We start from the raw sequence: 24,357 nt of genomic DNA on the forward strand, positions 1-24,357 counted from the left end.
GGGGGACATCGAATCCCCAGCTAACCCAGGTCTCGCTCACCATACAGATCGGCTGTGAAGGGACTCAAAGAGAGACCACTGCCACAGAAACCCCAGTCAACACTTGCGAACTTAATCCAGGCCAAACCTCCAACTAAAGATCGTTTTGTCTGTATCTCCATGTGACTCTCCTGCACTCCTGGGTCTGAGGTCTGGAAACGTGAGAACAGGATGGGGACAAGCTGTGGAAAGGGCCTGCAGCCAAACCACATCTGTATGCAACTGTGACTCAGAGGTGTTGAACGATATGACAGCCAATCTGAGCATGGCATTTGGAGAACATTAGCACTAAAAACTCAGTCAGACACCCACCGTTCAAAGGTCGCCTTTCAGTGCCTCCACCAGCCGCTGGGCAACTGCTTGCCACGTCGTGAGTGACAGGCCGGCTGCCCTGCAGTGTCCTGAGATTCACACTCAGGCACATGGCTGAGGCTCAGGGACAAACCAGCAGCCACAGTCTGTGTCTTCCTGAGGACCCTTTAGAGGGGCCTTTCAAGAGTCGTGGCTCTCTGAGCTTCCAGAATGGATCGGAGGGCAAACCCCAGGCCTCGTATAAAGACCGTGGGAACGGCTTTCTTTTGGAGCTTGGAATCAAAGTGTTTTCCTTTAAAATCGACCTGAGTCAGGGCGGATACCTTTGATCAGCACGCCTGGGCCCTTACAACTCTCAGTGCCTTGGGAGGGATTGAGTTGCAGGCAGAGCGGCCGGCCAGCCAAGACTCAGGAGGGGCTGGTGGATTCTGGAGAGCTCACTGGCGAGCTCAGGCAGCTGGTGCAGAGTTGGTGTGAGCCAGGGTGAGGGGAGGCTTTAAGCGTTAACCCCTCTGCACCTCCAGTAGGCATTTATCAAGGTTATTCCTCTCATCCGCCTCCTGCTTAAAGGGCCACTGTCTGTCCTTGGAAGACTCTTAGTTAGCCTTGTTTACAAGACTGCTCTGTAGAGAGTTCATGGGGCCACTTCCTCTTCTGAGGGCCACAGGGTCTCCTTGAGCTGGGCCGACAGTAGCAGCTCCCCCTAATGCTTGCAGGACCCAGGTCAGTTCGGAGTATTGCTCTCTCCTCAAGTGTTCCATCTTGTCAGCCTCGTCTGCCTGTTTGCTGTCACATTTAGGGAGATGCCCTTGCGTCTTTCAGCGCCCTGGAAAGAGTGTATTTCTTTCAGTTGAGTTTTGCTGGCTCAGACATTTTAGAAACTAGCAGAACAGTGAATACAAGTGTGTGCGTGTGTGTGTGTGTGTGTGCGTGTGCGTGCGTGCGTGCGTGCGTGCGTGCGTGTGTGTGTGTGTGTGTGTGTGTGTGTATGGGGCGGGGCTCAGCGATACCCAGAGTCCAGTCTCAGCCCTGCTTAACAGCTGTACTGCTTGGACAAACCTCATCTTGTCTCTGAACCTTGGTTTCTTCATCCATGTAAGGGAACTGCAGCTCCTGTTCTCACCTACGAGTCTAGACTGTGTGGCGAAGCCAGTACCCGGAAGCATAGCTCGGAAAGGGAGCCTGGATATGGACAGGGTGACTCCAAGAGCAGGGGCTGGAGGGGACAGTAACCCTAAATCAAAAGCTGCATGTTTTAGGGTGACCCTATCTGAACTCAGCTGAGAATAACTGAAACCAGGTCACACACAATAGCTGGACTCCACGTGAAACGTGCTCTCTGTGACTTGTTCTCTATAAATTGCTTGTCGTAACCCTGTGGGTTGATTTCAGACTCCCCCCTGGGCCTCCTCCAGAGGGGAGCCCCTGCTTGATCAGGAAGGACAGGGCTGAGATGAGTCTGTGAGTTTCTGGGAGAGTTGGAAGGGAGGGTAACCCACAGGAAGATGGCAGGAGGGGGTGTTTGCTGGCCACACCGAGGAAGACTGTCCGGGTGGGTGCCTCCACTCTTGGTAGGTTCTCAGATTGCAAATTGTTCCCCATGATGGACTCAGCACAGAGGTCCCTGGTGACTCCCCCAGCCCTGACATCAGTTGAGGTGGTCACAGCATCAGCGGAATCTGAAAGGGAAGGAGTCAGGCACCCGGGGTGATAGGCTGAGTCTTTCCCAAGGAGACTGAACCCAGACAAGGAGGAGCAGAAGGCAGCTATGGGGAGAACACCCTTCCAGACTGCCCCTGACAAACTAGACACCTAGCTGGACGCCTCCAAGCTGGGCCACCAGTTGACACTCCAAGATGACACCCACCCCAGTGTTCAATTATGGAAGGACCTGAGATAATAAAAATAACAAAACAAAACAACAACAACAACAAAAAAAACTGGGTCTGGACCGGCTCCGGAGCTCCTGCTGTGAGTGTGTCACTTAAACCGGAAGTGTGAGGTCCCACCATAGCCCTGTGAGGGTGGCATTGTTCCTCTTCCCTTGCTGGAGAAGAGCTACTGAAGTCCAGAGAAGCAAAATTACCTACCTGCTCAAGGTCACACAGCTTCTGAGTGGTAGAGCCAGGGTCCACATCTGGGCCTTCAGTTCCTCAGCACCTCTCATCCCCACCCCAGTCTGCAGCTAGGCTCTGCGCTTCCTTCTAGCGCTTGGTGTCTTCTCTGAATGGTGTCTTCTCTGAACAGCTCTGGAAAACGGAGTGGGTGGGCTTAGCTGTGGCCTGTGCTTCCTCGCTGGGACTGTGAGTGAGGACAGAGAGGGACATGGAGGACTTCAAGACCAAATGGGATAAAGCCAAGCTGAGCACAGAGCTTAGGCCCTTCCTGTCTCTGGCTGGCCCCGCTCCTCTGCCTCCCCCTGCATGTACCCCCCCCATCTTACTCTCTGGGGGGGTGCTCCATTCTTTCTGTGCCCTGTATGGTCCCATCAACCCGTCACAGGCTCCCAGGCTCCTATCCAGAGATGTCCCTGTACTCTGGGGACATCCCATCCCACCCAACTTTCAGTTTCCTCTGCCTCTACCTTCACGCAGGCTCAGGGGCTCTCATCCGGAGACAGATGTCACCTCCACATGCATGCCTACAGACACCCGATCTTCAGTTCTTCCTGCTTCCCTCTTCTTATCTAGGCCACCATCACACAGGCTCCCAGGTTCCCATCCAGAGACACTCCTACCTGACCTTGGTTTCTTCCTGCCTCCCTGTTTCCGCCTGGGTCAAAAGGAGAGGCTCCCAGCCGCTGTAAGACCGAAAGCTCATGGTCCTCCCTGTCTTCTCACCCACTGCCCTACTCTGCCCTCACGGAACCCTGCCAGACCCCATACCCACGACCTTCCTGACCTCTCCAAAGCGGAGGCATTGAGTCCCTTCCCTTGCAGAGGACACAGGAGGTTCTTGGGACTGTTTGTCTCAGTTTAGCCTGCATTGAAGACCTGTGGCACCTCGAGCGTGACCAGAAGAGCCACGCTGACATGTGTCAGGGTCCTTTGGACCCTCAGCAGCTCTGGTGACTCTGAGGAAGTCACAATCTTTGACCACCAATTCTTCAAATCACCAGTGACTCCTTCTCCTCCTTCACATCTCCAACCCTGTTACGGCCATGCTGACCTTGGTTACGGCCAAGGTTGCTCCCTGTGCAGCTGGGACTCTGCGGAGGGTGAGGCCGGATCTCCTCATCTCTCTCCCACTCAGACACTCCCACTCTTGTCCTTGTACGTGGTCACGCTGGGTGGAAGTAGACAGGGGAACCATGTAGGGTCAGGGTCACTGTGTTCTGGGAATTGCGGTGACAGCAGGTTCCACTCAAGCTGGGTAGGATGGTTCATGCCTTTATTCCCGGCACTCAGGAGGCAGAGGCAGGCAGATCTTTGTGAGTTCGAGGCCAGCCTGGTCTACAGAGTGAGTTGCAGGACAGCCAGCACTACACAGAGAAATCCTGTCTCAAAAAAACAAAAAACAAAAGAAAGAAAGAAAGAAAGAAAGAAAGAAAGAAAGAAAGAAAGAAAGAAAGAAAGAAAAAGGCCCACTCAGGCACCCCACAGACCTCTCTCTCCTCAGCCCCCTGGAATCTGAGGCCCACTCAGTCCCGCTCCTGGGGTACTTACCTCCAAAGACAGCTAGATGAAGAGAGTCACAGAGGATGTCCAGACAACCCCCTGTCCTGGCCACATTGTCCTGTGAGTGGCACACTGCCAGAGTTCAAAGATCCATGAGACACGAGCCAAAGGGCATGTAACCGCTTGTCCGTGACTAGACTGTGCAGATGGCTGCCAGGGTCTGACAGACTGTCTTTGGCAGCTGATGGCTACTGTGCCTGGCTCCTCCGTGAACACCACCCCCTCTCCATCCTGTGTCTATGGCACTTGGTTCGTCCCCCTCAGCAGAGTCAGGTGAAGCCTCGTTCCAACCACAACTCCACTGTTCACGAATCCTGGAGCTTTGAGCCCCTAAGACCCCTCTTTCTTTTCTTTTTTTCCTTTCTTTTCTTTTTCTCTCTTCTTTTCTTTCCTTTCCTTTCCTTTCCTTTTCCTTCCTTCCTTCCTTCCTTCCTTCCTTCCTTTCTTTTTTTCTTTTTTCTTTTTTCTTTTTTTTTTTTTTGAGGCAGGGTTTCTCTGTGTAATAGCCCTGGCTGTCCTGGAACTCGCTTTGTAGACCAGGCTGGACTTGAACTCACAGAGATCGCCTGCCGCTGCCTCCTGAGTGCTGGGATTAAAGATGTGCACCACCACGCCAGGGGAAATTTTATTTATTTTTTTTATCAGTGTTTGCCTGAACGTGTCTGTGTACCACTTGCATGCAGTGCCTGCAGAGACCAGAAGAGGACCTTGGATCCCCCGTGACTAGAGTTACAGATGGTTGTGAGCTGCCATGCAGGTGCTGGGGATTGAACCTGGGTCCTCTGGAAGAGCAGCCAGTGTTTTGTTTGTTTGTTTGTTTGTTTCTTCATTTTTTTTTCTGTTATCAGCTTGATACGGTACAAATTCTTATCCTAATAGTGAAATGTTTCATTGAGGCTTGCCCAGTAATTGAGTAAAACCAAAACTTATTATAAGCCACAGTCATCCTAGGGTCCCTCCTGCTATGTAGCCTCCCTGGTTCTGTGGGTTGCAGTCTGATTGTTCTTTGCTTTATATCTAGAATCCACTTATGAGTGAGTACATACCATGTTTGTCCTTCTGGGTCTGGATTACCTCACTTAGGATGATATTTTCTAGTTCCATCCATTTGCCTGCAAATTTCATGCTGTCATTGTTTTTCTCTGCTGAGTAGTACTCCATTGTGTATATGTACCACATTTTCTTAATACATTCTTCAGTTGACAGGCATCTAGGTTGTTTCCAGGTTCTGACTATTACTAATAATGCTGCTATGAACATAGTTGAGCATGTATCTTTGTGATACGATTGAGCATTCCTTGGGTATATGCCCAAGAGTCAGCCAGTGCTCTTAACTGCTGAGCCATCTCTCCAGCTCCACACTGAGCCATCTTTCCAGCCTGACTCTCTTATGTTTTTGGGTTTTGTCTGTGGAGTGGGGTTACTATAATTGCCTCGTGGTATTAGACTGGCATTTAGCCTGTCATACCTGGCTAGGGTAGATGTTCTATTCATGTTCTTTTCCTTCTATTTCTGGATACCCACTCCAAGTCAAGAAAGTTTTCAACTCCCAGGCACCTCCTGACCTACCTAGAGAGACTGAGTGCTCCTTCCCTCCCACCCTACTTTCCTCCCACCCCAGATGTCTCAGCTTACGTCAGCCTTTATCATCATCACACAGGGGATGCTGACAGGCCAGGCAGGACCTGCAAGCTGCCTGGTACCCTAACTGAGTGCATGTGTGCGTGCGTGCGTGCTTGCGTGTGTGTGCGTGTGCGTGTGCGTGTGCATGTGCGTGTGTGTGTGTGTGTATGTGTGTGTGTGTGTGTGTGTGTGTGTGTGTGTGTGTGTGCATTCGGGGCACAGCAAATGCTAGAGGAGAAGTTTCATGGACTTAGAATTTCTCTGAGTGCATCTGCAGCTCTGAACCTTAAATGGGGGCTGCTTCTCACTGGCAGACAAATGGAGCGGGGTGGGGTGGGGGGCTGGATATCCACAAGTGGCTACGTGGTCCAGGCTGTCGGGTGCTGACACCCCACAAAGTGGGGACAGTGACGGACTCCATCCCCAGACCAGACACCCCGGGTGCAGGGTACAGGCTGAAGTTCCTCCTGGCTCTTGGCCGCCTCCAGACCCGTTATCATTGCTTATATGACGTGCAAGAAGCTGCGCCCTCTCTCCCCCCTTAGATGCGGCACTTCCGTTAAGGCCCGAGGTTATCATTCCAAAGTCTCTGTGCACGATGGCTGGTCAGAGCCAGGCCCTGAATTTTCACGATCCTAACCCTTTAACCTTAAAACAGCAAATCCCACAAAGGCTGTTGAATAATAGACATCTATTTTTATAGCTTTCTCCAGAATTGTAAAGATTGGCTTAGTTGCTCTAGCAGATTCATTTTCGAGAAGGGTGCTTGGGGGTGGGGAGGTGTGAAGACAATTGGATGGATGGATGTCTTCCTGCCAGGAAAAATGGGAATGTGGCTTCATCATGCTGGCAGATGTCTACCTCCCCTAGTCTGAGAGTGACCTCGTAACGCTGGAGAAGCAAAAGGTCCCAGGGGAGGAGGGCTGACCCCTTTCTAGGTCCCTTCCGTGGGATTCCAACCTCCGCCCTTCACTTTGGAAACCCTGGGGAAGCCAGCCAGGCTCTGCTTACCCTGGCAGCCTGACAGGAGCATATAGAGAGCCCATGAGGAGGATCAGGTATCGGGAGTCTCTGAGGAACCAAGACTAGGCTCTCAGGAGTTGGCCACAGGAAGGGGGCACAGGTAAAGGGGCTCTGGACAGAGACCTCTCCAGGTAAGGGACACAGGTAGAGGGGTCACAGACAGGCCACAGAGAGGGTCTCTGCAGGTCCAGGGGACTGCTGGCAGAGCAGCTGCAGAAGGACAGACAGACAGAAGCATGGAGCAGAGGGGCTGTGTGACAGATGAGCTGCTGGCGGAGTGGACAGAGCTCTCAATCATTTGTAGTTCATTCCAGGCTCTGGCTCCATGCACTTCCCAGCCCGTCTGGAACCCTGGGAGATCATGCCACAACACCTGTCCCTTGCCGCCTCTACCCAGCCATGCGGTATCTCTGACGGCCTCTATCCTGAATTGAGGCTTCTTAATGACGAAGCTAGAGTACCGCCATGCTGGTACTATAGTGTGTGGAGGGTACAGTCAAGCCACAGCTGCTCTGCAACAGAGACCAGAGAATAAGAGGGTGATGCCAGCCTGAGGAAGCTCAGGACAGGGACTCCTTGCTTGGGAAGGGGCCTGGGCACCAGCTCAGTCATGCTCCCAAAATGACCATTGTCGCACTCTGACAGAGAACATGGCACTGTCAATGCTCCCTGTTCTTTAGGGGGTGGAGTGTCTCTTAGAAAGAGGCTCAGCAGCAAATTCAAAACATCAGCCTGTTCAAAGCTGTAAGGATTCACTGGAGGATCATCGCCATCCCTGCCCTGGAATCTTTCAGACAGCCCAGCCTCCCCTGAGGGCCCTTTCCCCAGGGGAAAGCTGAAGAGGCCAGAAGAGACCCTCCTGGCTTCACGCCAGCCCACAGGCAGGAGGCCCATAGCTCACTTTCCTCAGCAAAATAAATCTTGAGAGTTTCTAAGCGTCTCAAAACGCACGATCTTCTCCCGATTAACAAGCCGGCCTGCGTGTTCTTGGCTGCTTGCTGCCGACCTCAATTTAAAATCTGTCTGCTGTTCAGCTGCTGGAGAGGAAGGGCCCGGGAGGCATGGAATATTGAAGCTGAGAGGCCTGTGTTGCCAAAGTCGGGGGCAGTGGCTGCTGACCCCGCTCCAAATCTAAACAGCGTCTCAGAAGCTTGCAGGAGACTCAGCCGGGCCGGGCTGCTGCTTTCGGGGTATTTAGACTGGTTTCTGATGAGTGTGGGATAGGGAGGGTGTGGCTCCAGTGGAACTGGCCTCGTGATGGGCACCGGACACAAGTGGCCACGTGAGCAGGTCTGCATCTTTGGAGGACAGCTCCCTGTGAAACGGCTTGTTATACCACATGGGGACTTGACGGAGTTCTCCAAGGCCTGATTCCAGGACCGGCTCATCTCTGCCTGCTGGCCAGCCTCTCCTGCTGGCAGGAAGACCTGCTCCCTCTGTCCCCTGCCGGGAAGTGCTCTGGTTTCCTGCATTCCCCTTTCCTTCATTTCTGCACTAGCTTTTGGCCCCTTCGGTCTGTATGGGTAACAAACGGGGGTGTCCTGTGAGAAGGAGGGGTTTAGGGGCACAGGCTCTGAGGCCCCCTCAGCCCTGGTGTGTCTGCTTTTCCCCCCAACCTGTTGAAGAATCTGACCTCACGCTTGACCTTCCCAACTCTCAGTCTTCCTCCGCCAAAGCTCTTGCCCCCCGGCCTCCGTACATTGGAGAAATGGAGTCTCTGTGAGAATCACCCTGTGCAGTCAGCATGCAGGAGGTATGAGGGGTGAGGAAACGTCCAGTGAGCTGTCTCTTCACCCTGTCGTTCTTCCCGCAGGAGGGATATCAGTGACCCACACCGGCCTCCCTATCATGGTCTGTCTGGCCAACACGCCTGTCTCCTTTAGCTGCAGAATCAACCATCAGGACACCCCAGAATTCAAGGACTTCACTGTTAGCTTCTTTCACGAAGATCTCCACGGCAAGAGAAGCTTGGAGAAGCCGGTTGACTGCCAACACAGTCCTGGCACGGGGAATCAAACCCTGGATTGCGTGGTTAAACTCAGCCTGCCAAATGCATCGGCCACAGGCACTTATTACTACTTAGTCCAAGGGCGCGGCATCTCGGCGCAGGGCAGTGGCACCTTCATCCTGGTTAGAGGTAAGGCCTCCTCTTGATCCTTCCAGGGAGAATGAAGTGCGAGGGCCACCCAGCAGTTCCTCTGCCTTGCCTTCTAGCTTTGCAAACAGAGCAGAAGCATGCCCCCCACTCCCGGAAACCCCTGCCCTGCAGGTGTACCCGGCACCCACCTTTGTGTTCAAAGAGATGGGGCCTAGTGTGTGAATCTGCCTCTAGCCACCTTGGACAAGTGACTCAAGAGATCACTCAACCCGTCTGTGCCAGAATCCCATTGGCAGTACAGGGCAGTGTGGGGTTAGGCATGTGCACATGTGGACTTGTAGGTGCCTTGCTTGAGGGAACATTTGCTTTACACCATTCTGGAAGTAATTCCTAGTTATCATTCTCAATGGCGTGAGACTCCCAAATTAAGAGCAAGCTGTGGTCAAAGCCCTGGTTCTTTCTCTACCCACTTCTGTGAGTCCCACTGGAAGGGGCTGGGGACTTTGGAACCCCACAGCCCTGGGTTTGCCTTCCTCTCTTACTGCTTGCCTGGATGTGCCCTTGGGCCTGGCCTTCAAGGCAGTACTCTGCCCATCAAAGACTTCAGCAATGTTGGACAGGGTAGCCTGTGAGGGCTGCTGCCTGGGCACTTGCTAAGTAACTGTTATGGGCCCAGAAGTGGGTCTCCTCTGTAAGTCTCTGCTAGCCAGATGGAGGCAGGGAAGGAGGGTGGAGGGAAGCTCAGGCGGAGGGGAGTTTGCTCCCTGTCTACCCCTGGTGTAACTGTCCTGGTCAGTCCCAGTAGACGCTGTCTCCCTCAGCCCTCACAACACGCACTCATATGGCCGTTATTTCAGACACAGGGAAGGAGGCCCCCAGAGAAGATATGATTCACCAGGATCCCCTAGGCAGCCCTCAGTGATGCCAGCTCACGGAGGCAGGGCCATTAAAGGAGCAAATGACCTAGTCCTGTCCTTAGAGTACCACGGCAGTCAACACACAGAGAAACAAAGCCAAGGCCCTGAAGGGTCTCAGGGGACCCTGACAAGGTCAGGAATTGTAGAGAGCTAGAAATGGGTAAAGGGCAACTTGGAGCTTCGGGGCTAGGGGCTGGTGGGTCAGGTAGGCCTCCATTTCTCCTGGGAAACTTACTCTCTGCTCCCTGCTCTCCTCCCTCCCACCCAGACACAGCATACCAGCCACCTTCATTCAAGCTCCAGGAGGCCCTGTTGTTTGGCTTTACTGGCCTGCTGAGTGTCCTGAGTGTGCTGGGCACAGCCCTACTGCTTTGGAAGAAGGTGAGGACCAAGCGGACACCTAACACACTACACTGAGTTTTCTTCCATCCACACCATGGACCTGGGGAGGCGTCTGGGACCAGAGGGGCTGCCCCTGTCCCATAGGGCATCCTAGGCCCTGAGAAGGACACTCTATCAGCCCACAGGCCCACTTTGACCCAGTTGAAAGAAATAGGGCCTCTTTAGACTTTCCCAGGTTACTCATCCCTTGAAGAATCCGGCAGAGGATGCAGGCTCCCATGATGTTCCCAGACAATGCCTCCCCCCCCCCCCCCCCGCAGATAGCCAGCCATGTACAAGGTTAAAAAAAAAAACCTAAAAGATGCTGTGTTCCTGGCCCACCCACACACATCTCCTGTGCTCCCTGCCATAGCTCTGTGAGGACATTTCTTGCCATCTCACAGCCCCCAAGAGTGAGGCTCAGAGAGGTTGTGATTTGCCCGTGGTCACACAGTAAGCACAGGACAGAGTAAGGGCTGGCGTGTACATGAAGGGGAGAGTTTGCTCCCGCTCTCGGCCTGCCTGTTTCCTGTTCATGGTGACTGCCTAGGAGAACCACTCCCCACTGGGGCACCCCTCATTCTTACCTTCTCGCAGTGGTCTTTTGCTCTATGCCTGTTCCCTGCCTCAGCCTGTGACATGGGACCCTGCACTTAGTAGGTACTCAGCAGATATCTGCTGAAGGAATTATATGCAGAGTCTTTTCATAGTTATTAGTAAATACATGGATTAACTTCTTAAGTGAGTCTTAGCCGAGTACCTACTATGCACCAGATGTTATCCCAGAGGTTAGGGATCCAGTGGGAACACAAAAGACCAAAATCTCAAGATAGCCTGCTTGGCAGTCAGTCGGGGCTGGGGCAGGGGCATGAGACCACTACTCCAGGCTAGGCTTATACTCTAACTCCTGCCCCCGCCCCCCACGCGCCCAAGCCAGCTCCTCGAGCTTGGACAGAGTACTCAATCCCTCCCTGCCTCAACTGAGATCTCCCCAGTGGAGATTCCAAGTGAAGGCAATTCCAAGCATCCTGGCGGTGGACAGAAGGGTGGGGGTGAGAGGCACTGAAGTGGACCTGAGTTACGTTAGCACCAGCTAACTCTCCCGAGAAGATGATGGCCACCGTGACTTCCGCCGTGGGGGCAGGTGTGATGGCTCCGCCTGGCTGGGATGTGTGTGTGTGTGTGTGTGTGTGTGTGTGTGTGTGTGTGTGTGTGTGTGTGTAAGACAGCCCTGGAAGATCCTGGGCACTTTTCTCAGAGCCCTTCTGTGCACCTGGGTGACTATCTGTCTTGGGGCTTACGGTTTCATCCATTGATAAGCTGCTAGACCCCTCCCCAAGCTTCAGATCTCAGTATGGTGAACGTGGTGACTCATATGTACTGGGCGTAGGACATCTCCACCTCACATGACTGAAAGAACACGCTTCAGGACCTTAAGCCTCCTGAGGGCTTAGGATTAAACCCTGGAGCTGTGTGTGGCCGGTCCACACACTCCCACATCCAGTCCCTCAGCCTATGCAGGGTCCAGCCCCTTCTCCCTGGCTCTGGCTTGGGCCCCACTACCCTCTTCAGGTTCCTTGCTTGCTTCCTCTCAATCCACTATCCAACCCCTGGCTTCCACATTTCCATGTCTCCCCGCCTGAGTGAAGCCCCCTACGGGACAGGGACTTGATATCCCTGGTGCCTGCCAGAGCCTGGCACATAGTAGGTGCTGGTGGAAGGAATCATGGGACATGTACATGCCGGTTCCTAACAGATGAGTAGGTACGGGCTGGGGCACAAGGGGGGCAATGTGGCATTATGGCTGCCATTTCAAAGCGGGGAAACTGAGGTCTAACAAGCCTCTTGGGCAGCTCCTGGCAGTGTACAGAGAGCTAGATCTCAGCTCAGGCCTGCTGACCCTCACTGCAGCCTACTGGGGAGAGGAAACGTGGGCAACAGAGAGCTGGGCACTATGGGAGAAGCCACGATGGCTAGCTCATCTAATAATCACAGCCTGAAAGGACAGGTTCTGGGTACTGGGGACAGGGTCCCGAGTAGACAGGGCCGGCTCCAAGGGGCAGAGCATCCTCAACCTCCACAGCAAAACATAACCCAACCAGGTTTTCAAATGCTCCCCCTCTGTCCCCTTAGGATTCCCCAGCCTGGGCCTCCTGGCTGCCTGGATAGGGCCAGAAGAGCCTGACCTCTGCCCCATTGCCCCCAAACTTCAATCCACCTTTCACCTGCACCTGAGGCCGTGTATGGAGCTGGATGAGAGCAAATACGAGCACTTCCAGCTCCCATGGCTCCCACGGTTCCCCACTACACCATCCAGGAAAGACACTGGTGTCATTTGGTGTTTTGTGGCCTTGCCACTGCCTGTTTCCCCCTCCTTTCTCTCCCCTCCCCACTCTCATGCTCGCCCTCCCCCCCCCTCCTCTTTCCTCCTCTGCACATCCCTAACAATCTGCAGCCTCCTGTGGGCTTGAGCTTTTTCCTGAGGCCAACAGCATAACTCAGCTCCCTGAGCTCTCACTGGCAAGCCCAATAGGCCACAGGATCTCTGGTGCCCAGCCAGGCCCAACAGGGAAGAGGGCTGGCACCGTTGCCCGCCCGGGTCTCATACCAAGACCCGTGTTTTCCAGCCTTGGATCCAAAGAGCTTATCTAGGAAACCTCCAAATAGCCACTGCCTGGGAGCTCCTGTCCTTCAGCTTTGGTGGCATTTGGACAAGCAGGCTCGGAAGGGGAGGGGCCAGGACCCCAGCCATCTTGACAAGGAGGAGGTACAAATGTGCCCTGAGTGTCCCTGAGGTCTAATTGTGGCGGTGCCTCCAGGGATAGGCAGTGCAGGGAGGTGCCAGGTCTGTGTTTCCTCTACGTCTAGCCATTTGCTAGTTTGACAGGCCTCACTTTCCCTTTCTGTGAGATGGTAAGTCCGTGCCCACTCCCTCAGGCTGTTAAGAGAATTAAGTGACAAGGACAGGGGTCTTTCTGAATTATAAACTGCGCACAGATGGCAGCACCTGTCTATACAAGACCTACAAACTCTCACAAACAGATGCCAACACTCTAGGTAACATTGGGTTGGCATCTTAGTCAGCGCAGACGTAGGTTCCAGCCCTGCCCCTGTCACTTACAGGTGTGTGGTCTCCCAATCCCCCCTGCCCTCTCCAAGACTTCCCTTCTCCATGTGCAGAGCAGAGATGCCCTGAGAACTCATTTGCAGGTTTGTCCAGGAGCACAGGCAACAAGGCATGTCTCCCGGCCTGGCTCCATGTTCAGGGCTGGATGGTGGCAAGACCAGGCTTCTGCCTGCGAGTTAAGTAGCTCTTGAGTGCTAATCCGGGAGTAAATGGGCTGGGATTGGCAGGTGGCCAGGGTTTTTAATTAGCTCCTACCCTGAGATGTGGCCGTTGTTGCTCCACTGTTGGCAGTGTGGTGCCAGCGATGAGGGGGGCGTCCAAACTGCCTCCCTCCGACGGTCGCCTGGGCCCTGTGCTTTCCCAGCGGGGCGACTGGGTCTTCTCCAATCCCACTTGCCTTAGTTTGCTTTAGTCTTGGGGGGTTGTCCAAAGCTGACTGGGTCTAGGCACCCTACTTGGAGCCCTCGAAGCTTCCCGCCGTCCATGCTGCCCTGCCTGTCATCCTGCCCGTCAGGGTGGTTGGCCTCAGGCTGACCTCTCCTTAAGGTCCTCAGTCCTGCAGTTCTGGTACATGCCTGCCTGCTGCGCTTCTGCCTGGAGCCCTCGCCTCTGTTCATGCTAAACACACTCCAGTCCTCATATTTCCCCCACCTGTCCCCTTCCTGAGTCCTTGGTCCCTGTGCACAGGAAGCTCTGCTGCGGCAAAGCGGCTATGTATCGCCCTTGTCTTCCACAAACTAAGTTCAGGAGGGCAGCAATGTGTCCACCCTGTCACACCGTACAGCTAACAAAGGTGTTCAGCAAATGTGGGGTGCTTGGCTGAGGGTTTCCCAAGTGCCACCAAGCACCTCTCCTACGTCCCCTCCTTGAATCCCTGCAATCATCTTGCCAAGGGATGCTATTTGCTGAAGACGTTGAAGCTGGAGAGAAAACGTCTTCCTTCAGGCCACAGCCAGTGAGGGGCTGGCTGGCATCCACTTGGGGCCCACCCACAGTTTGGCTCCCAGGTCCAGGCCCTGACTCCCCAGAGTCAGGCACTGTGCCTGTGACAATGCCCCATGTGGGTCTTTGCATTTCCTTTAGCTTCGGGCACCGCTCCCTGGAGAGGGTGGGTGGAAAGTGTTGAGTGATTAATTTTTGTGTGGCCTCATGACAATCAGCAATGTTTCCCCCCTAGTGGGGGTCTGTAAGGGGAGGGAGATGGGAGAACTACTTCTCCTCAGCTTCCACAGCCCTGACTTCCTTCTCCCCACAGAAACAGATGTCAGTTCTGGGCAAGTACATCACCAGGACATGCCCTGCTCCCAAATCCGCCAACAGAACCACGAAGCCTCCAGCAGAATCCATCTACACGGTGAGTCCCAGGGCCCTTCTGCCTCTCTCAGGCTTGACCCAGGGCCTGACTAGCTCTGTGTGTGTGTGTGTGTGTGTGTGTGTGTGTGTGTGTGTGTGTGTGTGTGTGTTAGAGGGGGGTATTTCCGTGCCTCAATTTCCTAATCTATGAAATGGACACAGCAGTTCTACAAACTAGATATTTCTGCAAAGGTGAAAGGAGGGGCGATGTATGGGCCCCCTTCTGGAACATGGGGCCGTGAGAGCCAAAGTTGGCAAGGATGAAGAAACTTCCTTCAGCTGAGCGAATTATCCCCTGACCCAGCTTGCAAGCTTTTTCCTATTTCTATTGCACAAGCGACATTCTGTGAAAAGTCACAAAAAGAGGAAAGGGCCAGGCGCCACCCCCAAACCCTTGACACCCACTCCCTTCCCCATTTATCGAGACAGTCACAGCAAGACTCCACGTGGGACTCTGTGTGTTATGTGCCCTGTGGTGTCACATGCATCCTCTCCCCCAAACCCCTCCATGGTTTTCACAGTCAAAAGGGAAGGGCCTGAGGAGGTTGTGCCCACTTGGCCACCTGGTCAAGGGACGCTCCCCACCCCACCCCACCCCACCCCACCTCCGTGAGCTGTGTTGCTTGCAGTTCTGTGAGTAGTGCATTCTCAGTGCAGAGAAAGTAAAGGATTTACTACTCAGTGTCAGCCAGAGCCACCAGCTGCTGCTGCTGATTCCACAGCTGGCCGGTTGGGTAGCCAAGGGCGTATTTTGCAGGTGCTTGCCACTCTTCCTGTCCCCAGAACCTTGTTGATGCACACGTGAGACCTGGTCATAAAACCCCCCACAGAGCATGATCGGAACTAGGCTGTGTTTGCTGAGGGCGGGGGAGGTGGCAACGAGGCCAAGGATTGTTCCCATGGGGGCAACACTGACAGCTCCAAGTACAGGACAGTTCTCAAAGGGCCCTCAGTTTCTCCTCTCCAGGGACTTTCCAACAGCTGTTGCAGCGTATGCTGCCCCAGATTCCCCCAAATTCCCTCTTCCTTCCCAGCCACTCAACACTATGAGAGATTATGGTGTCAGGTGCTATGTGAAAATCAATCTCTCTTTCTCCCAATCAATCTCTTCCTCCCCCTCCCCTTCCCTCCCCTACTCCCTTTTACTCTCTTCTGGGAGTGAAACCCAGGGTTTTGTAGACGCTAGGCAAGAGGTAAGTACTACACCACCAAGCAGTAGCCTCAGCCCTTATACTGTTTTTATTTTGAGGTTTTGTTTTTACACCTGTAGCCCAGGCTAACCTTGAACTCCTAATCCTCTTGCCTCCACCACCACCAGGGTGCTGGAATTACAAGCTTTGAGTTTCATTGTCCAACTGTACTTCAAAAGCTTAGAGTTGCACAGAATGTTTAAAAAGATTTATTTGATTTTAATGTATATCTGAATGTTTTGATTTTAATGTATATCTGAATGTTTTGATTTTAATGTATATCTGAATGTTTTGATTTTAATGTATATCTGAATGTTTTGATTTTAATGTATATCTGAATGTTTTGATTTTAATGTATATCTGAATGTTTTGATTTTAATGTATATCTGAATGTTTTGCACCACGTGTATGTCTGCGCACCACTTATGCATTTGGTGTCCAAGGAAGCCAAAAGAGGGCATCAGATTTTGTAGAAATGGAGTTACAGACAGTTGTGAGCTGTCATGTGGGTGCTGGGAATTGAACTCGGGTCCTCTGGAAAAACAGCCAAGTGCTCTTAACCACTGAACCATCTCTCCAGCCCCTTTGTAATATTCTTTGTCTCTGACTAAATCTATTATTTATATGTACGTGTCTTCTGACTTTTTTTTTTTTTTTTGGAGCTGAGGCCCGAACCCAGGGCCTTGCGCTTGCTAGGCAAGCGCTCTACCACTGAGCTAAATCCCCAACCCCCATGTCTTCCGACTTTAATACTCTGAACTCCGCTGAGACTTGCCTTCTGCTCTTCACATGCTTGGGAAGCAGCCATACTTCCTTCATGGCAAGTGAGTGTTCTGTATATGTTAGTGACAGCAAGTTTGCTGATCATATTGCTAAAATGTCCCATACCCTGATTGATCCCTATTGATTTTCTTGGTCTGTTTTATCTGTTGTTAAGTATCTGCCAGTGGGAAGGTGGGTTTACAAAGTTCTCCTTTTAATTGTCAGCTTCTTCGCTTTCTTTCAAAGGGAAAAGCACTCAGACATCATCAAAAAAAAAAAAAAAAAAAAAGTGCCACCCCAACTTGTGTTTAGAAACCTGACCTATTGGAGTTTTTAGATGGGCCAGCCCACCCGAAGCAAAGCCTGGTGCTTGTTTGGCTTTAGACTGGGTTAACCTCATTGTGTTAGCCCAGGCTGGTCTGGAACTTGCTGATTCTACTACTGAAACCTCCTGAGTCCTGGTCCTGTGATGATTAATGCAGGGTTAGTCACGTGGCATTGCGTTTGCAGCTCCCAGCACGCTATGATTCCTTCCGTCTTAAATTCCTCTTCTTGAACTCTGTCCCCTCCAGCTGCCCTCCCTTCTCGACAGATGACAGAACACCCCAGGGTGCCTTTTCTTAACGCCTTTTCTTGATTTTTTTTTATTTGACATTCAAGAAAATCTGTATGTGCGTGTGTGCAAACCATCTGTATATGTGAGAGTGAGTGTGGATTTAAACGTGTCGAGGCATGTGTGTGGAGGTCAGAGGACAACCTGGGGCGTTGGTCCTCGTTTCCTGCCTCAGTTGAGACAGGGTCTCCTTGTGTTCACTGCTGCATACTCCAGGCTAGCTGGCCTGTGAACTTCCAGGAACTCTGCCTCTCATTTCTGTAGGAGTGCTGGAATAACAGACGTGTATTACTTGCATTTGGTTTTATACGGATTCTGGAGACATGAACTCAGGTCCTCACACTTGCGTGGCAAGGGTTTGACCCACTGTGGCAGCTCCCAGCCCTCCTCCTTCCTCTCTGACTGGATAGTCCTGCTACCACCCTTCCCCAGAGTGCTCCTCGGCAGTCACTGTGGTTCCACGCGGCTATATCCGGCAGGCAGTTCTGGGTCCTCAGGTCCCTTGATGACTCAGCAGCTTCTGATAGCACTGAGTGCTCCCTCCTTCTTGATTCTAGAATATTCCATTCTTTCTTGATCCTCCCCTGATTCACTGACACACCCCTTCAGCCCCCACTCACTGATTCCTGCTCGGGAACTATGGAACCCTAACCTCCAAACATTGATGTAGACATTGGGGTTCAGCCCTGGGACCCTTGTCCTTTTTTTTTTTTTTTTTTTTTTTTTTATCATTACTCCCTACCCCTGAGTGATCTCACTGGAAAGGGTTCTGAGCACCATCCATGTCTGGACCAGCCCCAGCTTCTGTCTCATACATCTCTGAGTCTTGGACCCAGCTCCACCGAGATATCTCATCTGCATTTCTCAGCCAAACTCCAAATTTTTGGGCACTGTGCACCTCCTAACATCTTCACTCTGGGAAATGCTGGCTGTCCTCAGTCACTCAGGCCAGATACCCTTCCTATTCTTGCAGGTGGAAGTAAAGCAATTTTCTTTTTGAGACTAAGTCTCACTTGACTAGCCTGGACCTCACTATGTAGAACAGACTGGTCTTGAACTCACAGAGATTCACTTGCCTCTGCCTCCCAAGTGCTAGGATTAAAGGTGTACATGACTATGCCTACAGAAGCAATTCTTGAAATCACCACGATCCTTCAGAAGTTGCCATCCCACCCTTGGTCAAGATCAGAGCCCTGTTCATAGCCTCTAAGATATCGCTGTCTACCCATCCAAGAGGTCCTTCCTATACCAACTTTTTCCTCAGATGGCCCTTTCCAAAATATTTTAATATACATGACAGTCTCCTTTGGCTCCTCTCTATGTCTCTCCAAAGTCTTCATGCCCAGCCCCTCCTTAGGTGGTCACCATCTCCCTCAAGCCCCCTCCTCGTCCTGCATAAGCTCAGTGCTGGTACCCTGAGGTCTGCTCTGACCTCCAGAGCATCTTAGATTATGAGACCTGATGCAGAGCAGAGGGAATGACTATAGCAAAGGGGTGTGTCCGCAGCATTTAAAGACTTCCCCTCAGCTCTGCACCTGCCTGGCCCCGTGTCCCCTGCAGTGGACACTCTTGTCCTCTCTGAAGCGACTTCTTCTTTTTTTTTTTTTTAAGATTTATTTATTTTTGTGTGCATTGGTATTTTTCCTGCATGTATGTCTGTGTGGAGGTGCCAGGTCCCCTGGAACTGGGGTTATAGACAGTTGTGAGCTGCCATGTGGGTACTGGGAATTGAACCCGGGTCCTCTGAAAGAGCAGTCAGTGCTCTTAACTGCTAAGCCATCTCTCCAGCCCCATGAAGCGACTCTTCTAAACACAGGTGCAGTATTGGAAAATCTTTCCCAGAAGTGGATTGGTGACTTCAATCATACCAGACCCCCGACCCAGAGCTGGGGGTGGCTCCACTGTACTATCGCTTTCTAAACCGTAATCTCAGAACTAGCCCATGTCCTCAATGTCTAGTACCCTCAGAGGAGGTCCAGACCCAGACAGCTAGCTTTGCACTGCCCTAAACCAACCTGAAGACTGGCCTTCATCCTTCCACCAGGCTAACGAGCATTTGTAACTGCTCACTGGGCGGCAGGAAGCAAAGGGGCCTGTGGGACTTGAATCAGGCAAGTGACCGCTGCAGAGCAGATCCTAGCAGAGCCCAGCCTGGAAACAATCGGACAGAGCTCAGTCTAATCCAGTGTAGCCTTGCCTGGAGGGAGGCAGCCTCCCCATTAGCCCTGCTGCCCATTGCCGAGGAAGGCCAGGAAGACAGGGCTGCCCGAGAGGCTCAGAAGTGTCCTGCTGACAAGGCTCTGCCCTGCATTTCACAGCCCAAACAGCAGGTCATACCCTGAATGCAGATGTAGGCAGCAGGTCGGGACCCTCAAAGGCTCCACTCTGCAGCAGCTAAGCGATGGCCACCCTTGCCTTTTGCAGTGCGGACACCAGAAACAGGGTGCCCTTCCCTGGCTCTGGTAGTCCCTGACTTCTCTGGGCTTGCACCTGCTAGGGCGGCCCAGAACAGTGGAGACATGAGAGAGAGGGAACCACCTGTGGCCCCTGGGTCTGTCAGGTCTGAGAAGGGTCGGAGGGGTCCCAGTGTGACTGGGTAACGTGTCCTATCCTGTGCACTGGGAGGAGGCCATTTCTCTGGTCAGACACAGAGACCCACGGAGGTTAGAACAGGCCTTGGAAGTTCTCTTCCCTTGGAGATGAGAAAATCCTCTCCCAGGCCCCACCCTCTGTCTGGCTCAGAGACACTATGAACAGTCCTCGGTGCTGCCTCAACACCCCTGCGCCTGATGCCCTTGAAGGTAGGGTCTCTCAAGTACCAAATGGTTTATTACAGGGGTTTTCATGCGTGGCTACCTCTGGACGCTTTCTTCCCTTCTCCCCTCCCACCTCCCCACCCTCCTCCTGCCTCTGAGCACCACCTGTCTCTCCAGCCTGCCTCACCAACCCCTGCTTGACTGTTGCCAGGGAAACCGCCTCCTTGGCAACAAGCCGGCATCCATATGACAAGCACACTGGGGAAGGGAAGGCTTCTGCCTCTTGCTTGGGCTTTTGCAAGCTCCGTTCTAGAGCTCCGATACACCCCAGCTGGAGCGGTAGAGAAGGGGAATGTCACGCCTTCCCGGATGATCCTCAAACAACTGCATATTAAGCACCTACTGTTTGCCTCACTTTGTGCGAGGCTTTTTATGTGCAGCCTCATACTTATTCATGTGTTGGGCCTGCAAGACAGACAGGATAATTTCCATTTTGTAGATGAAGAAACTGAGACACAGAGCAATAAAGAAGCTGCCCGTGGCAGCGGATATCAGAGCTAAGAATCGAACCTGGCCCTGTCAGACTTCAAAGCCAGGTTCTTCTCACCGTCTTGGAATCTGTGGACTGGTTGCTAAAGACTCTAAAGAGTGGACTGGCTCCACACACCTAGTAAGGGAGATGTTCCCTCCCCAAGCCTCCGTTGGTGGCACTCTCACTGTGCCAAGCCCAGCTACAGAGTCAGAAGCCCACAGACAAACCAGGCATGGTCTCTGTCCCCAAGAGGTTCCCAGTCTACTGAAGACTGAGGATGGGCCTTGGATGTTATCTAAGAGAGCCACAGAGGCTGAGTCCCAGCTTCCCAGCCCCAGGGAAGTTCTCTGGAGGAGTCATGGATTTGCGGGGTCAGGGGGGAGAGTGGGAACATGAGTTTCCAAGGGGCCATATTTAGGGAATGACTCTAGCCTAGATGGCCAGAGAGGGTGGCTGAGGGGACAAAAGGGAAATAATAGGCTGGGGAGAGAGAAGTGTACACCAGGCTCTGGAGCTGGACTCTGGAATCCTCCAGCCAGGCATAGGATTGATAAATGAGGAGTGAGACCCCACTGGGTGCCTGGGTCATCTGGGAGCACAGGATGGGTAGTGAGAAAGAGGAGACCTAGAAGGTGGATGAATGGATGGGATCTCCTCATGGGCAGGCTTTGAACCAGGAGTGAGGGCAGAAGTTTGCAGGGGCCCTGGTTGTCATGCAGGGGGCTTCCAGCTGCTGGGGCCTCAAGGACCTGAGGACTGGCAGGGATGGTAGGAAACAGTGCGTTCTTTCACTAGCCAGGTAGAAGTCTGGACAGAGTCCAGTGCTGGCTTTGCTGGTTGTCCTTGAGGGAATTGGTGAAATATACACAGAGTTGGCCCTGTACAGTCAGGGCAGGGACTCAGGTGACTCAGAGACTGGCAGCTTTAATGGGGACAGCCCAGGGGTTCTACCCTTCCCTGGGCTTCCACAGCACATCATGTTAACAACAGGCAGGAAGGATTGATTGATCCAGGAACCCGGGGGCTGCCCTCCCACTGATGCTAGTGCCTTCTTTCCTGCAGGGCCTGCAGCCCAGAGAGGCAGAGGTCTACGCCTGCATCGAGGGAGAGACTGGCAGCCCTGTTTCCAGCCAAAGCCCTCCCTCCAAGGTATGCAGGGGCCTGGGGGCGCGGAGCCTGTGGAACCTGCTTCCTTCTCTCCTCCTTTCTGACCCTTCCCTCATCTACGGCATGTGAATTTAATAGACCACAGAACTGGGCCACCTGCAGCTGAGTACTCCCTCCCCACAAGCTGGCCTCGTGCCTGGGGGGACGGGTGGCTTTGAACTCCTTTGATCCCTCAGCTGCCTTGGAGGAGGGACTTACGTCTGGGTGCTTGAGTCTCCTGGTCTGTAATGGAGGAGCCAGCAGGTAATCCTCACCTCCCAGCCTTTCTCTGGGGACAGCTCACTGTGCTGAGAGGGAGACCCAGGACCCAGTGTGAGCTCTCATGCAGTGTGGCGATTATAACTACCACTGATGAGCCCTGTGCAGTGTCTACACTGGCCAATCAAATGAGATCATAAGGCTTCCAGATAGCCCCTGGTATGTGCTGGTTATAGTCTGAGTTGGATGTGCGCTGGTGCCAGCTCTGGCTGGTCTGCTCAAGATTGTTACTATAACCAGGCCGTGGGCTCACTACTTCGTCACACTTTCTCTCTTAAACCTCAGTGTGCTCATCTGTAAAGTGGATGAGTGATACTGACCTGAGCTACTTATCAGCTTTGCCGGAATTCAAAAGCGTAAGGCATGAGCCTCTGAGCTTTGAACTAACTCTGCAAAGCAGCAGTGTGGTCCAGCTGGCATGGGAGGCCTGCAAGGTGGGTGGTCTCTAAGCATATTGGAGAAGCCTCAAGGAATACAGGAGCTGGTACTTTGCCTCCCTCAGCCCAGGTTGGAAATGTTTGTTGAATCTTTAGGTTTCAAACCCTGAACTAGGCTCTAACTGGAAGCAGGGTCTCCTAACCCTGGACCACTGAAGAAATCTCAGTCAATGTCTATACACGGTCAGGCTCTGGGATGCCAGGCAGGAAAGTGAGGTACACTTGCCTTCTAGAAGCCCATTCTGCAGGAATAAACTACTGCCCCCCCCAAGGGCGTGCATATTGGTAGCCCTGTGTGGAGGGGCAGATCATGTGGAAAGGCCAGACCATGGTGAGGAACAGGGAGGCCCCTTGGTACTCTTAAGACGCACCCGCCGGGTGAATTCTGGTGGTTAGGGCCTGGGTGTCTATGTGGAGGGGATTGCATTCCAGACCAAAGGAGGATCATGGAGAGAGGCCAGAAGATGGCCAGGGGAGCTTGGTGTGGCTGGAGGGTGAAGAGCAGCTATGAAGAGGCACAGCAGGAGAAGAGGTGGGCTTGGGGACAGAGGTCCTGTGTCCTATCAAAGTGACTCAGTAAGCTATCTGCCTGCCCCCAAACAAAACTAAATTGGTACAAATTCATAGCCAGGCATGGCGGCTCATACGTATCACTCCAGCACTCAGGAGGCGGAGCAGAAAGATTGCAATGAATTCAAGGCTAGCCTGGGCTTCACAGTGAGCTCAATGCAATAAACAAACATTGGTTCAGATTTGTTCTTTTCCTACCTAATATTTCTCTCTGCTTTCTCCCTCCCTCTCTCCCTCTCTTTTCTCTCCTAGGATAAATTGAATAGGTTTGAGGAAGACAATGAATTCAACCTGGTCTATGAAAATCTCTAGGAGAAGTTCTAGGGGCCCCTGAGCCTTGTCTTGGATTAGGACCCCAAGGCCACTTCTCTCGTCCAAGGACCTGATCAGGGCCAGGAATAGGGTCCACAGGACATGGCATCACCTTGCCTGCACATGGCCCTCCCTGCCTTGGCCTGGCCCGCTCTCACATTCTGCATGCCAGCCTGTAGTTTACATCTCTGGGCTTTTGCCCAGCCTGTTCCCTCCATCAAGAGAGCCCTTCTTCCCCTGGGCCTGTGGGCGAAGTGCTCCTCAGTCCCACCGGGCTCTCTGGGACACCACCTCTTTACCTCTTCATCCCGTACTGCCATCCCCTGCAGAGCTGGATACATGGCTCTCTGGGCACCAGCCTACATCTTGTAGCCCACTACTACACAGACCTGCCCGTAGTGGGACCCCTGTCAGGGCTGTGCCTGGCCACTGAGCCATGCTACCTGCTCAGTCAGCCCAAAGGCACAAGGTGGCCACGCACTGGGCGGAACTGGAAAATGGGATGGCTAAGGAGAGATGAGGAATGGGCACCAAAGCACTGCACAAAAGCTAGTTGGGCCCAGGGCCAGATGTGGAGGCTTAAGATAAGACAAGTGGTGGTGAGCCAAGGCCAGGAGCGGGGAGGTTCCGTACACACTGGTGAGAAAGGAGAGTCTAGCTTGTTTGGGGTAGGGGTGGAGGGCTGGCTAAACAGGAGCCCCCCAGCTGGTTTCCCATCAGCCTGTGTGGGCACTCACTTCACTGTGCCTACTGCCCTCGGCTCTCCAGGCCTCTGCTCCTTATTCTACCCTAAGACTCAGTCCCCCAAGGCCCTCCTTGTGGCCTATCCTGGCCCCACCACCTGCGGCTTCACCCCCTTTTCCTCTGCCTTTATTTATTCGCTTTTGGCCCACCCTGCCCTCACTTCAGATGGAGACCAGCCTACCTGACTCATCCCACCTCTGTGTGGCTTGTGCTCGGCTTCCTGGGGTAGGCAGGCGGTCGGGTCTCTGTGCTGGAGAATCTCAAACCAGGGTGGATAAAAGTGGCCCTCAGCCTTTCTGGCCCTGCAGGAACTCATTCAAGGGACTCCTCATTTCACCCTGCAGACAGCCCTGCAGTAGGGAAACCATCTCCTTGGAAGACAGGGACTGATGGTCTCGGTGTCCCGGGCTGCAGGGTTCCTTTCTCCCCCTTCTTCCCTCCCCATTGCCTGCCTCTCTGTTGGCTT

The 24,357-nt window shown here is 53.1% G+C and overlaps 1 protein-coding gene across 1 annotated transcript in view; it reads left to right on the top strand.

The window, feature by feature from the left end:
• The window catches only part of Nfam1 (NFAT activating protein with ITAM motif 1), a 31,890-nt gene extending 7,768 nt beyond the window's left edge, over positions 1 to 24,122 (top strand). The window contains exons 2-6 of the mRNA XM_059247193.1: positions 8,488 to 8,811; positions 9,958 to 10,070; positions 14,453 to 14,551; positions 21,466 to 21,552; positions 23,088 to 24,122. Coding sequence (XP_059103176.1) covers positions 8,488 to 8,811; positions 9,958 to 10,070; positions 14,453 to 14,551; positions 21,466 to 21,552; positions 23,088 to 23,147 — 683 coding nt within the window. The 3' untranslated portion in view covers positions 23,148 to 24,122. The remainder of the gene's footprint in view (positions 1 to 8,487; positions 8,812 to 9,957; positions 10,071 to 14,452; positions 14,552 to 21,465; positions 21,553 to 23,087) is intronic.
• The last annotated feature ends 235 nt before the right edge of the window (positions 24,123 to 24,357 follow it).

This window comes from Peromyscus eremicus, chromosome 20, assembly GCF_949786415.1.
Source record: "Peromyscus eremicus chromosome 20, PerEre_H2_v1, whole genome shotgun sequence".
Lineage (NCBI taxonomy): Eukaryota > Metazoa > Chordata > Mammalia > Rodentia > Cricetidae > Peromyscus > Peromyscus eremicus.